The following is a 21,897-nucleotide window of genomic DNA, read 5'->3' on the forward strand; positions in this document are numbered from 1 at the left end:
AATTCTATGCTGTATGTTGATGTTGGTGCCATAGGAGAGATATCAGGCAAATGTTGATCAAAATAACAATACTTCTACATTCTCTAATTGTGTAGACTTCTTGTGAAATTAAGTCAGTGGTTCTCATTTCACAAACACCTCTATTCAGAAGATTGAATTCTAAATAGAGGTGTCACCTAACCTAAACCCTAACCCTAACCTCAGTGGGGGTATTTCTGAATAGGAGTGTTTCTAAGTAGGGGTGTTTCTGAATAGAGGGTTGCCCCCATTTTGGTGTTTGGTCCTCAGATGATTAACTTAATGTTCAAAATAGTTTCTCTTTCAACAGTAAACAAACCAACATGAAGTTTAAGTGTATAGGGTGCACATTTATAAAGTGACAATTTAAGGACCTTTTAATACCTCTAAAATGACAATTGGCCAATTTGTCAAATATTAGAGGCAGAATTGAGAAAATAGCTGATCTATATGCTCACAACGCCTTGAGCATATAGATCTGCTATTTTCACAATGTCATACAAAGTGTAATCCCTCAACTCTTAGTGCTCATGAGGGTGGGGGGTCCCCAGTTAAAATATGATTATTTTGGGGGTCGCGGCCTGAGAGATAACAGGCAAAACGTTCTTCAAAATATAATTTTTATACGTTCTCTAATTGTGTAAATTAACTAATGCAGATGTTTAACAATAATTTTACTCTTGAGAGTGTAAAATGAAACCAAATGGATCTGTAATGGTTCATTTGGTTTCGTTTAACACTAAAGAGTAAAAGATCTTTCCACATTTTAGCGGCATAGCAGGAGAACACATTTAACCCTTTGTTTGAGCCAAATCTGGGTTAGACGTGATATGTGGTGCTGCCTCTAGTGTTGTAATTGTGGACATCCTTGACGTTTAGGAAGTATTTTGTCAGGTACGCGACCGGGTATTTCCCGGTGAATCTGTGCGCAAAGGTGGGGGCCGATGGGCAAGGAGGGTTGCGAGCTTATGAGAAACAACTAAAATAAGACCTTAAAACCTGGCGAAAACAGTTGCGTGCATTAGCGGAAGATGACGATAAAGGAAATCATTTAATGGAAAACATTAAATTAACTTCTGAAAAGCATACACAGCCTTAAAACATGGCAAAAACAGTTGCGTGCATTAGCGCAAGATTAGATGAGGATAAAGTAAATCATTAAATGGAAAACATTAAATTAACTTCTGAAAAGGCTTCTAAGCCTACACTATAGCCTACTAAAAACTAGTGAACCGCGATCTTGCCACACGTGAATAATTGTGGTTGTAAACAATAACACAGACAATATAAATCCTAGTCTAGTAGTGGGAAGAAAAGGATATCATCATGGCCCCAAATAACTTTTAAATATCTTGCAATTGGCGACGAGTCTCTTACTAAATCGGCAAGATTACATTACATAACATAATACATAAAAGCTAAGCTATATAACCTCTCCATCATCAGCAATAGTCAGTGGTGCGTGTCTCCCACACTCCCAAGCCCCCACCGTTGCGCACAGATTCACCGGGAAATACCCGTCGCGTCAGGTACATGGGTATCTTGGTGGTGTAGTGTATCTTGTACAACAGGCCCATTGCAAGATGCTGTACTCTGCAGAAAGTGATTAGCGGGGAGGTGGGCCCGAGATGGAAGGTTAAGCAGAAGCCTAATTATTTAGTTTTGGGCTGTTTGTAGCCTTGTTTTAGGGCCTTTGGGAGCGTCGCGATACCATACGTGGACCCATAGTCAAAGTGGGGCTGAATGAGTTGAGTGTTCAGGAGTCTGAACCCCCCCCCCCTGACAAGCACTAAGAGTTGAGCCGTTACATTTTGTATAACACGGTTCTATTGTGAAAATAGCCGATCTAGTCACAACACATTTTAGAGGTATTACAAATTGTGTGTGTGTGTGTGTGTGTGTGTGTGTGTGTGTGTGTGTGTGTGTGTGTGTGTGTGTGTGTGTGTGTGTGTGTGTGTGTGTGTGTGTGTGTGTGTGTGTGTGTGTGTGTGTGTGTGTGTGTGAGGTCTTGCAGATCTGTGCTGGCGTCATGGACGTGAGCATCGCGGTGTCCCTGATCCGGGGTCAGATGGGGACAGTGGTGGAGAGAGCCGTCAACATCGCCGTGGAAACCGTCCTGGCCGAGATGCTGAAGGTCGTCGGGGTCAAGTTCGAGGAGCTCAAAGCCCAGGTGAGGGGAGGGGAGGGGAGGGGAGAGAGATCTTTACTAGGAATGGGACGATAAGCGATATTATCGTTTATCGTGATAAAAAACACAGATTTAATTTCGTCCTCCATCATGCACTGAGATCAATGCACCTTTTATTTGCCGAGCTGCATATCCGGTACCACTTAAACCCTCTGTTGGTAAAACGTACTTATAATATACATACTTTTTTTCACGCTCTACCAAATCTCTTGTAGAGATTTGTAGATCTGCAATTTTTTGGCAAATGTTCCACCCCAGGATAATGGATGTTGGGGAATATTTTAATTATCGCAATAATATCGTAAATTGCGATTTCTTTGGTCACAATAATCGTGGTGCGCGTGCACACTGTTGGTAATCCAACGATCATGTATTCTTTCGCTCTGTAAAGAAAAAAATGCGACCGTGACGATCCATTCTTTAGTTAGGGTCCGTTGGAAAAAAAAGCGTCTCTGGATTGAGTCCCTGCATTACTGCGGAATGTATTGTAAATTGTACATTGCTATCAGACGACCGTCTGATATTAAACAATGAAAAGACCGATATACGCATATATGACGGCCAAGTGCGGTAAAATCTGAAAACGTATTTTGCCGGCTAATTAATGACGATATAACACATCAGTTCACATCGGTGGCAACATCAAAAAAGTCCCCCCCCAAAAAAACTGAAAAAATAAATGTGGGTTTTCAGCCCTGACCCTCAGTCACTTCCTCATGGCTCTGCCGGGCGCTGTGTTTTATCCTATTATTGAACTTAAATTGAATAGATGAATGATTTCTGCTAAATTGTTATCCCACGATTTTGAGACCCATTCGTCACCCTAAGAGGTGTCAGCGAATGTAGTCCCCCCCTCTGTCCTCTAGGTGTCAGTGAACGTAGTCCCTCCTCTGTCCACTAGGTGTCCAGCCAGAAGAAGGATCTCTTGGCGCTGCAGAGAGAGAAGAACCTGAAGGAGAAGGAGAACGACAAGATCAGAGCTATGCTCAGGTAGGCCTGCAGGTGGCAGGGTTTCTCAAAGTGGGGGCCGTGGCACCCAAGGGTGCCGTGATGCAAGTACATGGGTGCCTCAGAACACTCACTCACATAATATTTGGAATTTATCAATGTCACTTGAGCTATATGGGAATCAAACTGAATGAAATCATGATTCATATTTATTCATAAAGGTCTATCTGTTTCATCACACAGTACTATTGCGTTTACAGCAAATAATTAAGATCGATTTTTAGGGACTTATGACATCCTCACAACAGCCGGCCATAGACAACTCATTACGATGACGTAGTTACTCACTTTGACATCGTCGGCAGAACAGAAAATACGTCTTTTCCTGACAGAAATTCCAAAAGTGCAAGCCCTGTTGTTCTTTTTTCAGATAACTTCGCTTAATGCAACTTTTATTTGCGATGGTGGCTGCCATGTTTGTTTTCAAAATGTGAGAGGTGCAGTAGCAGCTCGACCAAACAGGAGCGGTGTGAGGCGGGTCACTCCAAATTCAGCCATTTGATTGGAAATTAGAAAACGATTTCTCGTAATGAGACCCTATTCTCGGTCCGGGGTCCCCCCAGACCAAGAAACGAAGCACATTTGTGATGACATAGCTCGGGATGGCCGTGCCAGGCTAGTGCCGACCCGCTTTACCATTTGACCGAGTGTGTAGGCATGAGTACGGTATGTATGTATGAGGACTGCTGGTACTGCAGGTGACCTAGTGGTTCCGTGTGGAACGCATCTGTGTCGCTTTACATTTTAATTTGAACCACTTTTATACTTTTATACTTTAGCTATTCAAAAAATACTAAATACACAAGCTCATGAGCTTGTAGATCTGCTTTTTTCTTCTTTTTTGTAAATCCTTGAATGTATTTTTGTGCACATTTTTAACTCAAATCTTTGCTTCTAGCGGGGTCCCTGGAACAAAATATTTTGGGACGGGGGTCCGCGGTCAAATACATCTAATTCTGGGGGTCCTTGACATTAAAAAGTTTGAGCACCACTTTATTTTCCATAAAACAGTTTGAATTTAGAAGACATTCATAGAATCGGGTCCTCAGATCTAAATGGGGTGACCTAATGGTGTTCTGTGGCACTGCAGGTGACCTAGTGGTGCTGTGTGGTACTGCAGGTGACCTAGTGGTGCCTTGTGGTACTGCAGGTGACCTTGTGGTGCTGTGTGGTACTGCAGGTATGCGGAGCTGAAGCTGAAGTACTACCGGCAGGGAGTGGAGGAGGAGATGCAGCAGCAGAGAGAGAGCTCTGGCCACCAGAGGGCCGCCGCCAGCGGCCAGGAGGGGGCGCCAGCGCTCAGGATCAGTCACGGTGAGGAAAGAAATGCAGAGTCAGACTGGAAGAGAAGCCAGTTATCAGCTTCATTGTCTTCGCCAGGCCAAACGCAACGATTTAGACCAGTGGTCCTCAAAGTGGGGTCCAGGGACACTCTGGGTTCCTTTTTGGAGGTCTAAATTGATCCTTACAAGTTTGTAACTGACAGTTTACAAATGGAACCAAATACGGGTCCATTTGGTTTCAAGGGGAGACCTTGACGTTTTAAAGTTTGAGAACTACTGATTTAGACAAAAATTCAGTTTTAAATGAATTCTGCAAGCCCTTAGGCTGGCAGAGCCTTATATTAGAGAGTTCTGCCAACTCTGGCCCCATGAAGTGAACGGAGATGATGAAACTCTCTTGAATGGCTCTGGGTCTGAGATCGATTGATACCAGCTGCGCTCGCAAATGAATTTCAGCTGGTGGTTAGTGTGATTGTACTCGGCCCATCAGGAAAACAATGCTAAAAATTAACAAAATGTAAGCGCTGTTGGTAGGCTAACTGACTGCACAAACCCCTTGTTACTTGCGCAAGCAGAGCGAGCAAGTACTGCAAGTACGACTCTTGTTGAAGACCGTAACCCAATCAGGGACCAGCATCTCTGGCAACGTCATCATTAACAGCCAATGAGGGACCAGTATTCCTGGTGAAGCCAGTGGCGAGGTCATCGCCAGTGGTGCTGCCAGTCTAATGCACCTCATGGTGTGCTCTGATACCCACCAAGATACCCATGTGCCTGACAAAATATACTGTACTTCCTAAATGTCAAGGATGTCCACAATTACAACACAAGAGGCAGCACCACAAATCACGTTCAACCCAGATTTAAATCTAAAAAAGGCACAAATGTGTTCTCCTGCTATACGCCCTACCACAAGCCCTAAAGGAGTGTAAATACCTAACTTCCTTCAAAATGTGTTTGAAAAGTCACCTACAGACGGCTGCTACTCGAAACTTGTAATAGACTAAGGCAGCCCATATTTACATCCCCCTTTCCACTGTAATTATCTTCCTTTTCTTTTCTTTTCTTTTCTTTTCTTTTCTTTTTCTTTTCCTTTTTTCTTCTTTTTGTAATGCTTTTTTCCCCTTTTGTTATTGATGATATCCTATACAAAGTACTGTTTTCTGTCCTTCAATGTTATATGAGATACATAAAGTGGTTCCTGTGTAAATAAGTTGAAAAGCTTACTAGGATCTCCTTTTAGTTGACCTTGTACCAGGGATTTGTACTGTCATGAAGCTGTACTTTTTGCTATGCATTTTGCTATGCAACCTTTAATACATTCTTCAATCAATCAATCAATCTGCTTGCGCAGAAGTAGGCCACACATGGCAAGTGGGCACCTCGACAGAGTGCATTTCTAGTTATAATTTGAAACTCTACTTGCAAGCTTCTGTTGGTAACTGACTGCACAAAACCCTTGTATTCATTTTAAAGTCTTTGACCTTGCTGGTCTTAAATATGTGTTGTGTTGTGTTGTGTAGGGAGCAGGAACAGGCCTCCCCCCATCAGACTTGGCTCCTCCCCCTCCCTGGTTGCCACGGAGACGTCAAGCTCCGCCCCATCTCAGTGTGTGAACGTGGACACGCCCCCCACACACACTATGAAAGGTGTGTTGCCATGTCTGCTTATAATAGTCCATGGGCCATATGAGATGTCGCTCTCGGAAAGGTTACTATGCATTTTTTAAAAGCTCTATATCTGTAGATTATATTTTGGTATGATAACCCTTTCTGAAACACAGCATAAGTCGGTGTCCCATTAACTTTACTATACAGGGAAAAAAAAGATCTGCTTTAAGTAGCATATGAGGGGTCAAACTAGGTTTTTTATTCATGATTTTGAATCCATTGCAAGCATGTGTTTTGCACTAAAAACATTCATTGGGCTAAAAACTTCCCCCAAAAAACTATGGTTTAGTGATGAAAAGTGATTCCAAGTTTTTGGGGGGCCGATTTTAGCCCAAGGAATGTTTTCTGTGCAAAACACATGCTTGCAATGGATTCAGAATCATGAACAGATTAATTTTTTGCATTTTTTTTCCTGTATAGTAAAGTTAATGGGACACCGACAACCCCCCCCCCCCCCCCCGAAATCATTTGAGAACCACTGGTGTAGCTGATTATTTGGTCTTGTTTCTAAATTGTGGTTGATTATTTGGTCTTGGTTCTAAAAACCCATACAATGTAACAATGTTTACCAGTGAAAGCTTTGTTGTTTCACCCAGCGAATGAATGGCGGATTCAACCAACATACCTGTATATTGTCGTTGTCGGGTGTAAACCTTGTATGTCCAATACCGTTCGCTTTGTATTTATCATTTTAAAATTGAACTAAACTAGTGAAAATAGCAGATACCGCGAGGCGTTGTGTGCTTGTAGATCGGCTGTTTTCACTACTTTTGTGCGATGGCCTTGTATGATGAAGCTTTGCTTTGCGAGAAAAATTACAAATTTGAAACTTGGAGATACGAGGTTTCTGCCCGACAATGACGATATGTATCTGACCCCGTCTGTCCACAGAGAGCATGGCCGGGAAGGAGGAAGGGGAGGAGTGGGCGGGGCTAAGCCTGCAGCCACCGACCAATCAGCACATCGTCCTGGACATGCCCGCTGACCTCCTGGCCCCGGACCCCACCCCCACCCAGGCTGACAGCTCCACCCTGACCCCACAGGTGAACCCTGACTCCACCCTGACCCTTTTTTCTAACTTTTTTCATGTTTCCTGACCTCAATTACACCCCATAAAAATGAACATTCAACATTCAGTGGTTTTTCTGTAATCTGTAGTTTTTGGTATAATTAGGCTCAGAAAAGTGGATTCATTTGCCTTTGGACGTACGCATCATCATCCAGGGGAGGATGTGGTTGTAGGTGAGGGTTAGTCTCGCGTTGCCAGACTGTAGACTCCACGATTTGCAAATGCTCCTGTCATACAGTCTGGGGCTACGGAAGAAGAACGATGAGTAACCAGTTAAAGCGGAAGTGAAGCCTCCTCGTCACTTCCCTTTTCCGTCTCACATCGCGCACATCTATCATTATATAAATAAAAATCATCTAAACATATTTAGCTTGTTGCTTATCAGAAATGACATTTTAAAATATATTTTCATGAACGGAAATGCCAGCTTCCATTACTCGCTGTTCAGGAGCTGTAGTTCCAGACTCTATATAGCATTCGGAGATTGTGGAATAGTTGTCTGGCTACGCGAGACTAGGTGAGGGTGAACGCAACAACTGAACAGGTAAATGGTGCATTGGACCGATGCAAACACAATGGAAGGTAACATCAAAGGTGATAATAACACCCTCACCCCACCTTTTCTCTCAGGTGAAACAGGAGGAGGAGTTTCAACAGGAAGAGGAGGAGTTTCAACAGGAAGAGGAGGAGTCAGAGGAGGTGATTTGCATTAAGTCGGAGCCTGATGAGCCACAGGAAGTCATTGCTGGACCACTTCTTGGGTCAGAGGTCGGTGTCAAAGGTCACAAAAGTCAATTGATAGTGTTTGGAAACCGTGAGCACACTCACGTGTGTGTGTGTGTGTGTGTGTGTGTGTGTGTGTGTGTGTGTGTGTGTGTGTGTGTGTGTGTGTGTGTGTGTGTGTGTGTGTGTGTGTGTGTGTGTGTGTGTGTGTGTGTGTGTGTGTGTGTGTGTGTGTGTGTGCGCATGCGAGCGAGCAAAACCGTATTCTTTGATTTTGAAATGGTGTAGATCAGTGGTTCTCAAAGTGGGGTCCTCCTGGGTCCAGGAGGGAGTTCCAGGAGGTCCCTAGATAAATGATGCTGACGGGTCCATTTGGTTCCGTTTGTACACTGTTGGAGTTAAATTAACATTGATTACAATATAAATTGGGTTCTCAGAGATAGAAATACCATTAAATGCATGTCAAACTGAGGGTCCTTGAAATTAAAACAACACTTTATGTATGTGTGCGTATATAAACAAGAGGTAGTGGACAGCTTTTGGCATTACATGTTTGTTGGTTTGTTTGTTTAGGAGGCGAGGTCTCTGACAGGGTGGACAGCAGCACCCTCTACAGCCCAGCAGCGGAGTCACATGGGTCAACGTGTTGCTTTCAGCAGTGCAGCACACAGCTCCTGTAAGTGTCCCTCACTGAATACAAAACATGAATGCAGGCTTTCAAAGCAGCCAAAGGTATGGCACCTCCATACCTCCAAAGCCTGATCAACCCCTACAACCCCACCCGTTCACTCAGATCAGCTAACACAGGGATGCTGACAGAACCCTCGCTAAAAAACCCCAGGATAAGAATCCACTCGTCCTAGACAATTTGCACTCTTGGAACCAAAACTGGAATAAACTCCCTGTTGCACACAGAACAACAGACTCACTCCACCGTGGTCTGAAGACTCACCTCTTCAGACTCCACCTAAGCCCATAGCACTTACCGTAGCACTCGCCTACCCCCAATGACCATACATGAAAGCGAGATAACATTTTTTAGGTCTTTATTTAATTTTTTTTTTTACTGTCTTCTCAACCTTTTAAGGCAGTGACCCCCAAAATAATCCACCCTGACGAACACTAAGAGTTGAGGCATTACATTTTGTATAGCACAGTTCTATTGTGAGAATTGCGAGGCGTTGGGTGCATGTAGATTGGCTATTTTCACAATTTCTGCCTCTAACATTTGATCATTTGGCCAATGTTTAATTTGTCATTTTAGAGGTAATTTCGAAGTCCCTAAATTGTCACTTTAGAAATGTGCATATACCCTCTATAGACTTAAACTTTACGTTGGTTTGCTTACTGTTGAGTGAGAAAACAATGTTGCACCTTAAGTTAATCATCTGGGGACTTGGGGACCCTGGTGGTCTGTGACCCACAGATTGAGAACCACTGCTTGACATCACTGCTCCTCTCCTCTCCAGACTCCATGGCCCACCAGGCAGCCGGCGGCAGCACGCCTGTGACGGGGGGGTTCCGGGAGGGGGGCCCCTTGATGGGGGGTTTCCGGGGGGGTCCCGTGGCCGCGGGCCAGGGCCCCCCGCGGCCCCCCAGCAGGACCTGGTCCAAAGACCTCAGCCTGTACGAGGAGTACAAGCTGCGACGCAATGAGCTGCGACGGCGCAGCATCAACCGACGGCGGGAGATGGAGAAGGCCCTGCCTCAGCCCCTGCTGGCAGACCTGGTACACTGCACCCTTCAACCTATCCCATTAAAGGAGTAGTCACCCTCAAAATGACTTTTTAGCTCAAAAGAAAATAGCACGGACCAATCAAAAGCCTGTCCATGATGTCACGTGTTAGCCAAAAACACAGACCACTCAAAAGCTTTGTTTGAGTCAATAAATGTGCACAGACCAATCAAAAGCCGTTCTTTCCATGACTTAAATTGCGGACCCAATTGAAAACGAGATGGTTTATCAAGAGGTTATTCCTAACTAGAAATACTGTTCTTACGAAACAGTGTGGGCTCGCATGTAACACCTTGTATGGGGACAAAGATCTACCCTTTGGCTGCACCTCATTGGCTAAGGGCCCTGCCTTTGCACTGTCGGTACAAAGGCAGTGTCTTACGTCATTTTGAGGAGAACTTGACTGATAGATTACGTCATTTTGAGGAGAACTTGACTGATAGATTACGTCATTTTGAGGAGAACTTGACTGATAAATAATGAAGATAACATACTGTATGTAAATAATTTCAATATATGTCACATAAAAACCAAAAACACAGACCAATCAAAACATTTGTTTTAGCACGCGTTGTGTTAGTACTGCTCACTTACTCACCCCATGGAGACTTGAGTTCAGTAATATGTTTTAATTTTTTGTCGCATTCCTAAGACAGCAAATGTATTATAGTAAATTTACCCCCATTGATTCCAGATGGAGACAGTTTTCTGAAAAATGGATGTTTGTATATCACAATTTAGCAGACGCTCTTAAAGGAGTCTCCCTTACATAGCGTGAGCCCTGATTGGACTAGTAATGACCAGCAGAGTGAATGAGGAATAGGAACAGGGTCTGACTGACAGCAGAGCGGTTCATAAACTTGTTGCGTTGCAGGTTCGAGAGCGTCGTGAGAAGACCAGGCTGAGGGTGGCGCGGTGGAGAGCCAAGAGGAAGCTCCAGGCGTGTCTACTCACCCAGGCTCAGGTACCAGCCCACAGTGGGGACTCTGCCTTACTTCCTTCACTGCTCCTTAAAACCTGAAATGGAATTTAACCATGTCTCAGGGGGAGGAGTCTGTAGTAACCATAATAACCATGTAGGTAGGTAGGTAGGTAGGTAGGTAGGTAGATAAGAGTTAGATAGATAGATGGATAGATAAATAGATAAAGGTAGGTAGGTACGATAGATAGATAGATAGATAAGATCAGGTAGATAGGTAGGTACTTTAGATAGATGGATGGATAGAATACTTTATTGACAGATAAATTACAACAATGTCATCATTCCATAAAATCGCCGCTTTGGACATACAACAAATACACAATATACCATACAAACAACCAATAAACATAGAGAGATTGATCCTTGTATACATAAACATATACTATAAACATATACATGTATACATTACATATAGGACAAGAGATATCCAAAGAGAAAGATCCAGAGCAGAGTGTGCTATCCGGGGTAAGGATCTAACTAAGACCAGTTAGTATTAAGATGGAACCAAGCTTTGACCTCGTTCCTAAATCTTTGAATGGAATTTAGACATTTCAGGGCTGCAGGGAGGGCATTCCACGGAACAGTTTCTGCTTGATAAAATGAGTTTTTCTTCCCTCTTTGAGTACCCGAATCTCTCCTGTGTGTCTCAGGTGGGAGGAGGGGAAGGGGTCCAGAGCTTCGCTCCACACCACCACCACCACCACCATCATCATCAGCTGCAGCAGCAGCAGCTCGGTAAGAACACCCAGAATGCATCACTCCCAGTCAGAACACCCAGAATTAGGGCTGAGTACTGGAGTACTTTTAATGGTATCAAACACATGACGTCGATTCTACCGAGTATTGTTTCACTTAAAAACTAACAGTGCCGTGTTTCGTTACTCTTGAACGCACCCCTGGTCGGTCGCATCCGTCACAGTTAGGATACACTAGCACTCACACTAACGTCGTCTGTGTGTCTGTGTCACCGATCTCCCTCGCCACTCGCTGCAGAGCAGCAGTTCTAAGCTGCAGCAAACAGACTCACTCCTCCCGGGTTGAAAGTCTTTTTCTGTATCGTATCAAGAAAAGGAACAGTAGTCTCAGGGTGTGTATGGTCTGCTCTAGTTACGACAATCTGGAAAAGGTAATTGATCGGGTAACGTGTCATTAGGTCGAACACCCTTTGGATCGACCACCAAACTCTAACCCAAACCCTAATCCTAATCCCAGGGTTTCCTGCAGCACTTTACAGGCCAGGCGCCCCGCCCGGCCAGAAAACCGCCCCGCCCCCCCAAGGGTATTAAAAAAAAAAAAAAAAAAAAAAAAAAAATTAAATATTTTTTTTTTTCAAAAAAACTTTTTGGACCTCCAACAATGTACTAGGCATGATCGCGATCGCGAAATTGCATGTTTAACCCCCATACCAACCCTATCTTTCAAACATGGCAGCCATGTGAAGTTACTTGTGCCTCACTGGCAGGAGAGCAGAGCAGCGCATGCAGCTGCTTAATTGACGGTCGTTAACTTCTTTTGAAGTTCTCTGAGAGGCGAGCCTAGCCTAGGTCAACTTGACAGTGACACAGCTGCACAGCGAGTCGTAGATTGCGTCGAGAGAGAGAGAGAGAGAGAGAGAGAGAGAGAGAGAGAGAGAGAGAGAGAGAGAGAGAGAGAGAGAGAGAGAGAGAGAGAGAGAGAGAGCTCTTCTCATTTACTCACAACGACACAAGTAAAGTACAAATACCTGAAAATCTCCTTTGTACAGTATAAGTACAGTAGGCTACTTAAGTAAATCTACTTAGTTACTTTACACCAATGTTGTTGTTTTTTTACTGTGCTGTAGACTTCTATTTATATGGCACGAGTGCTGGTTGATTAACCTGGGGGAAAAAAACAAGTTACACTGTCCTGTGAAAAACGTAGTTATTCAATGTTGAATAAATGTGGATGATAGCATGTAGTTGTGTTTTCCGTCATCATGGGCACATTCATGTGTTTTTTATAGGGCAAAAATAAGAATTAATATTAAAAATTAAATGAATTAATTACTCGAATTCATTAATTAATTATCAAAAAAGCGCGTGCGCCATGAGATCCCCCCCCTGGTCAAGACTTTTTCCTGCAGGAAACCCTGAATCCTATGTCATTAATGTGAGGTTTCGAGAATGGTTTTATTGTCACTACTCACTACTCTACAGCAGGGGTTATCGCCTTATTGGCCAAGCCTACTTTGAACAGGTGGAATATTTAGGATTTAGAAGACATTTGTAGGTATTTTTAAGGTCTTAATGGGTTAACATGGATACAGAATATCAGAGTGTTTTCTTTTCTGTTTGGTTGTGTTGCAGCTGCGCCCTCCAGTGGCCAGCAGAGGAGGAGCAGTCCAGTGTCACCTCAGTGTCCTGGAGGCTTCCTCAACAGCATGACGTCATCAAACACATTCCCCGCCTCCCTGTCCTTTAACCCCACCCACTCCGAGCAGCAGGCCAATCAACACACGGTGACATCGTCATCGTCCTCGTCAAACTCCGCCTCCCACGCACAGCTCAGCCTATCGCAGCAGCCTGGCCTCTCGCTGACAGACACGGACTTCTTCCCGGGATTGTAGCGCACTTTGATTTGCTTCTTTGTTTCAAAGTTGGCTTCTCGACGTGGCTCGGGGCCGTCGTGGGGTCAAAGCGGACATCTAGCCAGTGGTTCTCAAACCGGGGATCAGGACCGCACTCGGGGTCACCATATTATTTTGAGGGGGTCCCCAGATGATTAACTTAATGTGAAACATTGTTTTTGTTCTCTTTCAACTGTAAACAAACTCGCATAGAGGTTTAAGTATATAAAGGGTATCTGCACATTTCTACAGTGACAATTTAAGGACCTTTTAATACCTCTAAAATTACAAATTAAACATTGGCCAAATTGACAAATATTAGAAAGGGGGGGGGGGGGCAGATGATTAGTTTAACTAATTTTATTTACTGCCAATGAGGTGTAACACTTATATTTGTTCAAAGGTTCACACCACCGTGTTTAACACTAGATGGCGCTCTTAGCTAACATATGAGCCACCATTTCCTCCACTGTTCACTTCCCCATTTATTCCACTTGGGGAAAAGCCTGCGTCTCGCCTAATTTTTTCTCCTCTGCATTTTTGGCCAGACGTGCTATATTCAACGGCCCATGACTAGAGAACAGATGGGCGAAATGAAAAGCAACGATCGAGGATCGACCGAACTGGAGAAAAAAACCTTTTCAGATGGGGACCAAATACATATCAATGTAGGTTCCTTGACTTTGCACTGCGTTAAAGAGGTGGTGCCATATTTTTGTACTTGCTCAGTTTTTAATGTGTCTATGGAGTTAACATTACACTATTAGACCACCGGGTTGGGTTATAATGTGCACATTTGCCTTCCCTGTGTATTTTTGGTTTGTTCCTGAAAGCTGAAAGCCTCTGAGTCAAAGGGCCCAACTGGAATACACTGATATAATGACATCATAATATCATCTCCTCCCCTTTTACCATATACCCAACTCTGTGGGTTTGGCTAACTTCAGCTGGGTCACCAACCACCTGACAACCAGGCATACTTAATGAGCAGGTGGGTGTGGCCACATAAAACATATTTTAACACTTTAACACTTTCTATACACTTGTTTTGGAAAAGGTCTTCCTCCTAGTATAATCATAATACCTGAAAAAAAATCATGGGACCCCATCTTTAAGGGTCCATCTGGTTCCATTGTTTGGACTGCTGCTGGTCCCCAGACCCGCCGTTGAGAAGCAGTTTTAAATGTATGTAAATTATTTGTAAAAAAAGAATATGAAATACTATTGTTGGAGTGAAAGTGATCATATGTGCTATAACTAACAACTAAAATGTAACTATTTTAGTATGATGTGTGCTGTAAGGTGTTGTTGAAACTTCATTTATTAGATTTTTTTTTTTTTTAAATAAAAGTCATGCCGGTAAGACTTTTTATTAAGGTTATAAACACATTTGTCCGTTTATGCCGTGAGCTTGAGTAACAACTGAACTAGGAAAGCTGACGCCTCATTATTAAAACTAGCACAGCACACAGGCAATGACTGTGACATTAACATGCACAATCTCGTGAAACATACAGCCAGACTTTAGAACGCCTCTGCTTAGACAACATTTTGGCTGCGGTCTAAGAAAACAAGGCAGCGCGCCGTGTGTGTGATGTCATCGCGCATATGCAGGCATCGATAGCGGAATCGTTAAGGACTTTGGCTAACGATTCCATGGAATCGATCCACGGGGAACCGGTTCTCAACAAGAACCGGTTCTCGATACCCATCCCTAGTTATTACGTGCTGAAATTTGTGGGATCATTATGTAACTAACTAAGTATGGTGGATTACAATAAGTGTTTTGCCATTGCATGGCAGGCACACTTAATTGTTAAGTATGGCGGATTACAATAAGTGTTTTGTCATTGCATGGCAGGCACACTTAATTAAGGAGAAAGTAGCAAAAATGTCCTAAAAAAGTAGGGTTCCAGGGGTCGCACAGCAATGTGTCACACATCCACACGTTCGTCTACACAACATACTGGGCACTATCAGAAAATGAAGACTTAAAATCTATGTTTTGACATCATACTATAGTCTTTTGTATTTTCGGGGGTTTTGAAGACAACCGGAAAATGATTAATTAAACTCGTATCCACGCGTTCGTCTTGGCGAGCTATACAACATACTAAAAGATGGGTAAAAGCAAACCATCAGTGTCAAATGCTCTGATACAGTATTGCCAGCATTGGGATATGATCCCACAACCTTTTGGTGATGAGTCAAGAGCTCTTCCAACTAAGCCACCTAATCACACATGCTTTAGGTGCCCAGTTCATTTTCAAAGACATTTTGAGTCACCCATGCATATCTTTACAAAGAACATTCCAAAGTGCTCCATCATCAAACTACAGGTAGACTGGGGTTTGAATATGGAACCTCTCTGCTGAAAGTCAGATCATTAGACCACTTTACTACCTGTCAGACACTCAGGGTACAGCTCCCCCTGAGCTGTTTTAAAGTGTTTTTTTCTCCTTTTCTATTATTCTAGCCTTGAAAAGAAGAAGAGAAAAAAGTAAATTTTGAATAAGAGACATGTGCCAAGAGAGCATGAGAGGTGGTATAGTGGTCTAATGATTGGTTCTTTGCCTCAGAGGTGCTATGTTCAAATCCCAGTCTTCCCATAGTTCAATGATACACTACATTAGAATTTTCTATGCAAACATATACATAGGTAACTCAAAATCACTTTTTGAATGCATTGGGCCCTTATGCATTCTGAGTCATGGTAGCTCTGTTGGAAAAGATCTTGACTCATCATCAGAAGGTCATGGGATTGATCCCCAACATTGGCAACTCTACACTTGAGCAGTGGACATTGATTGCTTGATTTCTCTCTCCTTTAAAAGGCCATTGTCATTGACAATGCATTGGGCGCTTAAAGTTAAATATTTCAAAAACTACAAGTTATTTCAAAGTAAAAATCTAAAGAATGCATGTCCACGGTAAGGTGGAATTTTTGAATTGTGAATCATGTTGTTCGGTTAAAGTATGTAGGAACAGCGAGGTGCCAAAGTTTTCAGATTTAAGTTTTAAAAGTTAAATATCTCCCAAACTACAAAACATTTCTAAGTAAAATCACACATTAAAATTGAACCTTACTGTGGACTTGCATGCCTTGAGACTTTTACTTTGAAATAATTAGCAGTTTTTGAAATATTTAACTTTAAGCACCCAATGCATTGTCAATGGAAAATTACAAACTTTGGCAAGCTACTAGAGCTACAAACGTACACCTAGAAACACCGTTCACACTTTATCGTGTTGAGCTTACTGTGGAAATGTTTGCCTGAAAATGAATATTTGAAATGTTTTATGGTTTTAGAGATATAAGCTTTACAAAAGTCGGACAATTAACATGGGGCTCAATGGCAGATTTGCGCGCCTAAAAAAAACACGTTCGCCTAGGAACTCCATTCATACTTTTTATAATTCTCCTAACTGTGGACACAGATACTTGAAAGTTTTACTTTGAAATGTTTTGTACTTTTGGAGATATTTAATTTTAAAATCTTAAATCTGAAAACTCTGGCACCTCGCTGTTCCTACATACTTTAACCGAGCAACTTGATTCACAATTCAAAAATTTCACCTTACTGTGGACATGCATGCTTGAGATTTTTACTTTGAAATAATGTGTAGTTTTTGAAATATTTAACTTTAAGCGCCCAATGCATTGTCAATGACGATGGAGATTTAAAGGAGGGAAAAAGCAAACCATCAATGTCAAATGCTCTGATACAGTGTTGCCAGCATTGGGATTTGGTCCCACAACCTTTTGGTGATGAGTCAAGAGCTCTTCCAACTAAGCCACCTAATCACATATGCTTTAGGTGCCCAGTTCATTTTCAAAGACATTTTGAGTCACCCGTGCATATCTTTACAAAGAACATTCCAAAGTGCTCCATCATCAAACTACAGGTAGACTGGGGTTTGAATATGGAACCTCTCTGCTGAAAGTCAGATCATTAGACCACTTTACTACCTGTCAGACACTCAGGGTACAGCTCCCTCTGTGTTTTAAAGTGTTTTTTTTCTCCTTTTCTATTATTCTAGCCTTGAAAAGAAGAAGAGAAAAAAGTAAATCTTGAATAAGAGACATGGGCCAAGAGAGCCTGAGAGGTGGTATAGTGGTCTAATGATTGGTTCTTTGCCTCAGAGGTGCCATGTTCAAATTCCAGTCTTCCCATAGTTCAATGATACACTACATTAGAATTTTCTATGCAAACATACATAGGTAACTCAAAATCTCTTTATGAATGCATTGGGCCCTTGTGTATTCTGAGTCATGGTCGCTCTGTTGGAAAAGATCTTGACTCATCATCAGAAGGTCATGGGATTGATCCCCAACACTGGCAACTCTACATTTGAGCAGTGGACATTGATTGCTTGATTTTTCTCTCCTTTAAAAGGCCATTGTCATTGACATTGGGCGCTTAAAGTTAAATATTTCAAAAACTACAAATTATTTCTAAGTAAAAATCTCAAGAATACATGTCCACGGTAAGGTGGAAGTTTTGAATTGTGAATCATGTTGTTCGGTTAAAGTATGTAGGAACAGCGAGGTGCCAAAGTTTTCAGATTTAAGTTTTAAAAGTTAAATATCTCCCAAACTACAAAACATTTCTAAGTAAAATCACACCTTAAAATTGAACCTTACTGTGGACTTGCATGCCTTGAGACTTTTACTTTGAAATAATTAGCAGTTTTTGAAATATTTAACTTTAAGCACCCAATGCATTGTCAATGGAAAATGACAAACTTTGGCAAGCTACTAGAGCTACAAACGTACACCTAGAAACACCGTTCACACTTTATCGTGTTGAGCTTACTGTGGAAATGTTTGCCTGAAAATGAATATTTGAAATGTTTTATGGTTTTAGAGATATAAGCTTTACAAAATTCGGAAAATTAACATGGGGCTCAATGGCAGATTTGCGCGCCTAAAAAAAACACGTTCGCCTAGGAACTCCATTCATACTTTTTATAATTCTCCTAACTGTGGACACACATACTTGAAAGTTTTACTTTGAAATGTTTTGTACTTTTGGAGATATTTAATTTTAAAATCTTAAATCTGAAAACTCTGGCACCTCGCTGTTCCTACATACTTTAACCGAGCAACTTGATTCACAATTCAAAAATTTCACCTTACTGTGGACATGCATGCTTGAGATTTTTACTTTGAAATAATGTGTAGTTTTTGAAATATTTAACTTTAAGCGCCCAATGCATTGTCAATGACGATGGAGATTTAAAGGAGGGAAAAAGCAAACCATCAATGTCAAATGCTCTGATACAGTGTTGCCAGCATTGGGATTTGGTCCCACAACCTTTTGGTGATGAGTCAAGAGCTCTTCCAACTAAGCCACCTAATCACATATGCTTTAGGTGCCCAGTTCATTTTCAAAGACATTTTGAGTCACCCGTGCATATCTTTACAAAGAACATTCCAAAGTGCTCCATCATCAAACTACAGGTAGACTGGGGTTTGAATATGGAACCTCTCTGCTGAAAGTCAGATCATTAGACCACTTTACTACCTGTCAGACACTCAGGGTACAGCTCCCTCTGTGTTTTAAAGTGTTTTTTTTCTCCTTTTCTATTATTCTAGCCTTGAAAAGAAGAAGAGAAAAAAGTAAATCTTGAATAAGAGACATGGGCCAAGAGAGCCTGAGAGGTGGTATAGTGGTCTAATGATTGGTTCTTTGCCTCAGAGGTGCCATGTTCAAATTCCAGTCTTCCCATAGTTCAATGATGCACTACATTAGAATTTTCTATGCAAACATACATAGGTAACTCAAAATCTCTTTATGAATGCATTGGGCCCTTGTGTATTCTGAGTCATGGTCGCTCTGTTGGAAAAGATCTTGACTCATCATCAGAAGGTCATGGGATTGATCCCCAACACTGGCAACTCTACATTTGAGCAGTGGACATTGATTGCTTGATTTCTCTCTCCTTTAAAAGGCCATTGTCATTGACATTGGGCGCTTAAAGTTAAATATTTCAAAAACTACAAATTATTTCTAAGTAAAAATCTCAAGAATACATGTCCACGGTAAGGTGGAAGTTTTGAATTGTGAATCATGTTGTTCGGTTAAAGTATGTAGGAACAGCGAGGTGCCAAAGTTTTCAGATTTAAGTTTTAAAAGTTAAATATCTCCCAAACTACAAAACATTTCTAAGTAAAATCACACCTTAAAATTGAACCTTACTGTGGACTTGCATGCCTTGAGACTTTTACTTTGAAATAATTAGCAGTTTTTGAAATATTTAACTTTAAGCACCCAATGCATTGTCAATGGAAAATGACAAACTTTGGCAAGCTACTAGAGCTACAAACGTACACCTAGAAACACCGTTCACACTTTATCGTGTTGAGCTTACTGTGGAAATGTTTGCCTGAAAATGAATATTTGAAATGTTTTATGGTTTTAGAGATATAAGCTTTACAAAATTCGGAAAATTAACATGGGGCTCAATGGCAGATTTGCGCGCCTAAAAAAAACACGTTCGCCTAGGAACTCCATTCATACTTTTTATAATTCTCCTAACTGTGGACACACATACTTGAAAGTTTTACTTTGAAATGTTTTGTACTTTTGGAGATATTTAATTTTAAAATCTTAAATCTGAAAACTCTGGCACCTCGCTGTTCCTACATACTTTAGCCGCTGCGCTCTGTGACTGTCGCACTCGCGCGTCGGTCCGGCCGCCCATATATGGAGATCTCTGTATCTGTCTGTGTCCCTTTTATGCCCATATACAGGGATATCTGTCTATATGCGTCCATGTTTTGTGTCCATTTTATTCCCATATGCCCATATATGGAGATTTCTGTATCTGTCTGTGTCCCTTTAATGCCCATCCCTTTAATGCCCATATACTCTATCTGCGTCCATTTTATGCCCATTTGCCCATATATGGATCGATCTCTGTATCAGTCTGTGTCCCTTTTATGCCCATATACGGAGATATCTGTTTATATGCGTCCATCTTTTGTTGACTCATGATATCTGTCTATATGCGTACATTTTTTGTGTCCATTTTATGCCCATATGCCCATATATGGAGATCTCTGTATCTGTCTGTGTCCCTTTTATGGAGATCTCTGTATCAGTCTGTGTCCCTTTTATGCCCATATACGGAGATATCTGTCTATATGCGTCCATATGCCCATATATGGAGATCTCTGTATCAGTCTGTGTCCCTTTTAGCCCATCCCTTTAATGCCCTTATACTCTATCTGCGTCCATTTTATGCCCATATGCCCATATATGGAGATCTCTGTATCAGTCTGTGTTTTTGTTGACTCATGTGGCGTACGTGATGTCAGAGCCTTTTATGAAGTGATGTCACAATGAGTCAGCGATTGCGCCGATTTCCTCCGGAACAGCCTGATGTCAACAATCAGCTCTGCATAAGGAGATTCCGAACGTTTTGCGCCCGTTTCGAAAAACTGGGCGTTGTGTCGGGTCGAGGCCCGGCACTGCACTCCGCGCCGCAGCGGGGAACGCACGTGCCGAATCTGAAGCCGGTGGGACTAACGGTTCTCGAGATACGCGGGGTACATACATACATACATACTCACAGAGATTTCTCGCATTTATTGTAAGATAATTGAAAACAAGAAAAAGACTGTTCACTAAATGCTTAAGGAAAATTCCTTAGACAAACTAAGAACAATATTTATTTAACATTTTGTTTGTGCTCATAAAGTTTTCTAAGTGCTAAAATAATAAAGTGCAGGAGCAAATGTTTAGGTCGTAGGGCCATCGTCAGTTCCTCACCTACTGACCGCTGTGGTGTGACGTGAAAATGATAAGAGACAACGCAAATCACATTACGCATCGCAAGTGACGCAAAATTAAAAAGACATGAAATCACATCACATACCCCTAACCTCCCTAGACCTAACCCTATGTTTGTATGTGATGCAGACCGAAGCTTATTCGCAAATGTGAAACGACGCGACACATCAATCCACATCACATACTGGGCCTAGAGTACGTTCGCATGTGAGACTGGTGTGATGAAGCTTTCCCCGCATATCATATTTGGTGTCATAGCACTGACCGTGGTCCTATGACCTAAACGTTTTCTTAAGGCTTTTCTTTTTCCAAATCATTTTTTTTAACATTATTTCAAAAGACAAATAACATTTGCAGATATTCTCTTCTTTTTTTTACATTTATTTTGAACTACATTCATTTAATGTATTCCATATACAGTATAGAGCCATAGATCACTCCTATGACCCCCTGTGTCGGTGACATTGTGAAATGTAAGTGATATCATCACAGCCATTCTAGGGCTGAACTATCAGACAGTGTCCATACTCTGGAAACCTGTTGAAATGTCGCCCACACTCTCTTCTCCTCCAGAATAGTGTGTTAGTTGACCAGCCACAGTCCATCTTGTAGTTATTAATGTCCGCTGGTTATGGTAGAAATACTGAGTGAAACCCCTGATATAAATGTATTTATTTTCATAAACCCCCCTCCCTCCCAACGCACACTACCCAGCTCGGATTTTAAGCTATGATGATTATCTGTGGGCCAAGAAAGCACCTGTCGATAACAGAGGAGGGGCCCACACACTTGATTTTTAATTAACCTATACTTTTAATTTAAGTAAATTGTCAAT

The 21,897-nt window shown here is 42.0% G+C and overlaps 1 protein-coding gene across 2 annotated transcripts in view; it reads left to right on the forward strand.

Annotated features, from left to right (window-relative positions):
* Positions 1-14,617, forward strand: part of LOC308307858 (uncharacterized protein) — a 15,031-nt gene extending 414 nt beyond the window's left edge. Inside the window, exons 2-12 of one of the 2 annotated variants that reach the window (XM_080753164.1) lie at positions 2,033-2,188; positions 3,108-3,196; positions 4,395-4,528; positions 6,021-6,146; positions 7,059-7,210; positions 7,867-8,004; positions 8,533-8,635; positions 9,429-9,688; positions 10,569-10,658; positions 11,327-11,411; positions 13,004-14,617. In XM_080753164.1, coding sequence (XP_080609290.1) covers positions 2,048-2,188; positions 3,108-3,196; positions 4,395-4,528; positions 6,021-6,146; positions 7,059-7,210; positions 7,867-8,004; positions 8,533-8,635; positions 9,429-9,688; positions 10,569-10,658; positions 11,327-11,411; positions 13,004-13,263 — 1,578 coding nt within the window. In that variant the 5' untranslated portion in view covers positions 2,033-2,047 and the 3' untranslated portion in view covers positions 13,264-14,617. Of the gene's footprint in view, positions 1-2,032; positions 2,189-3,107; positions 3,197-4,364; positions 4,529-6,020; positions 6,147-7,058; positions 7,211-7,866; positions 8,005-8,532; positions 8,636-9,428; positions 9,689-10,568; positions 10,659-11,326; positions 11,412-13,003 lie in introns of those variants that run through there. The other variant, XM_080753165.1, reaches the window with a different exon arrangement.
* Positions 14,618-21,897: the final 7,280 nt, after the last annotated feature.

The sequence above is a fragment of the Nannobrachium achirus genome (genome assembly GCF_963921795.1).
Source record: "Nannobrachium achirus genome assembly, chromosome: 22".
In the NCBI taxonomy this organism is placed as follows: Eukaryota; Metazoa; Chordata; class Actinopteri; order Myctophiformes; family Myctophidae; genus Nannobrachium; species Nannobrachium achirus.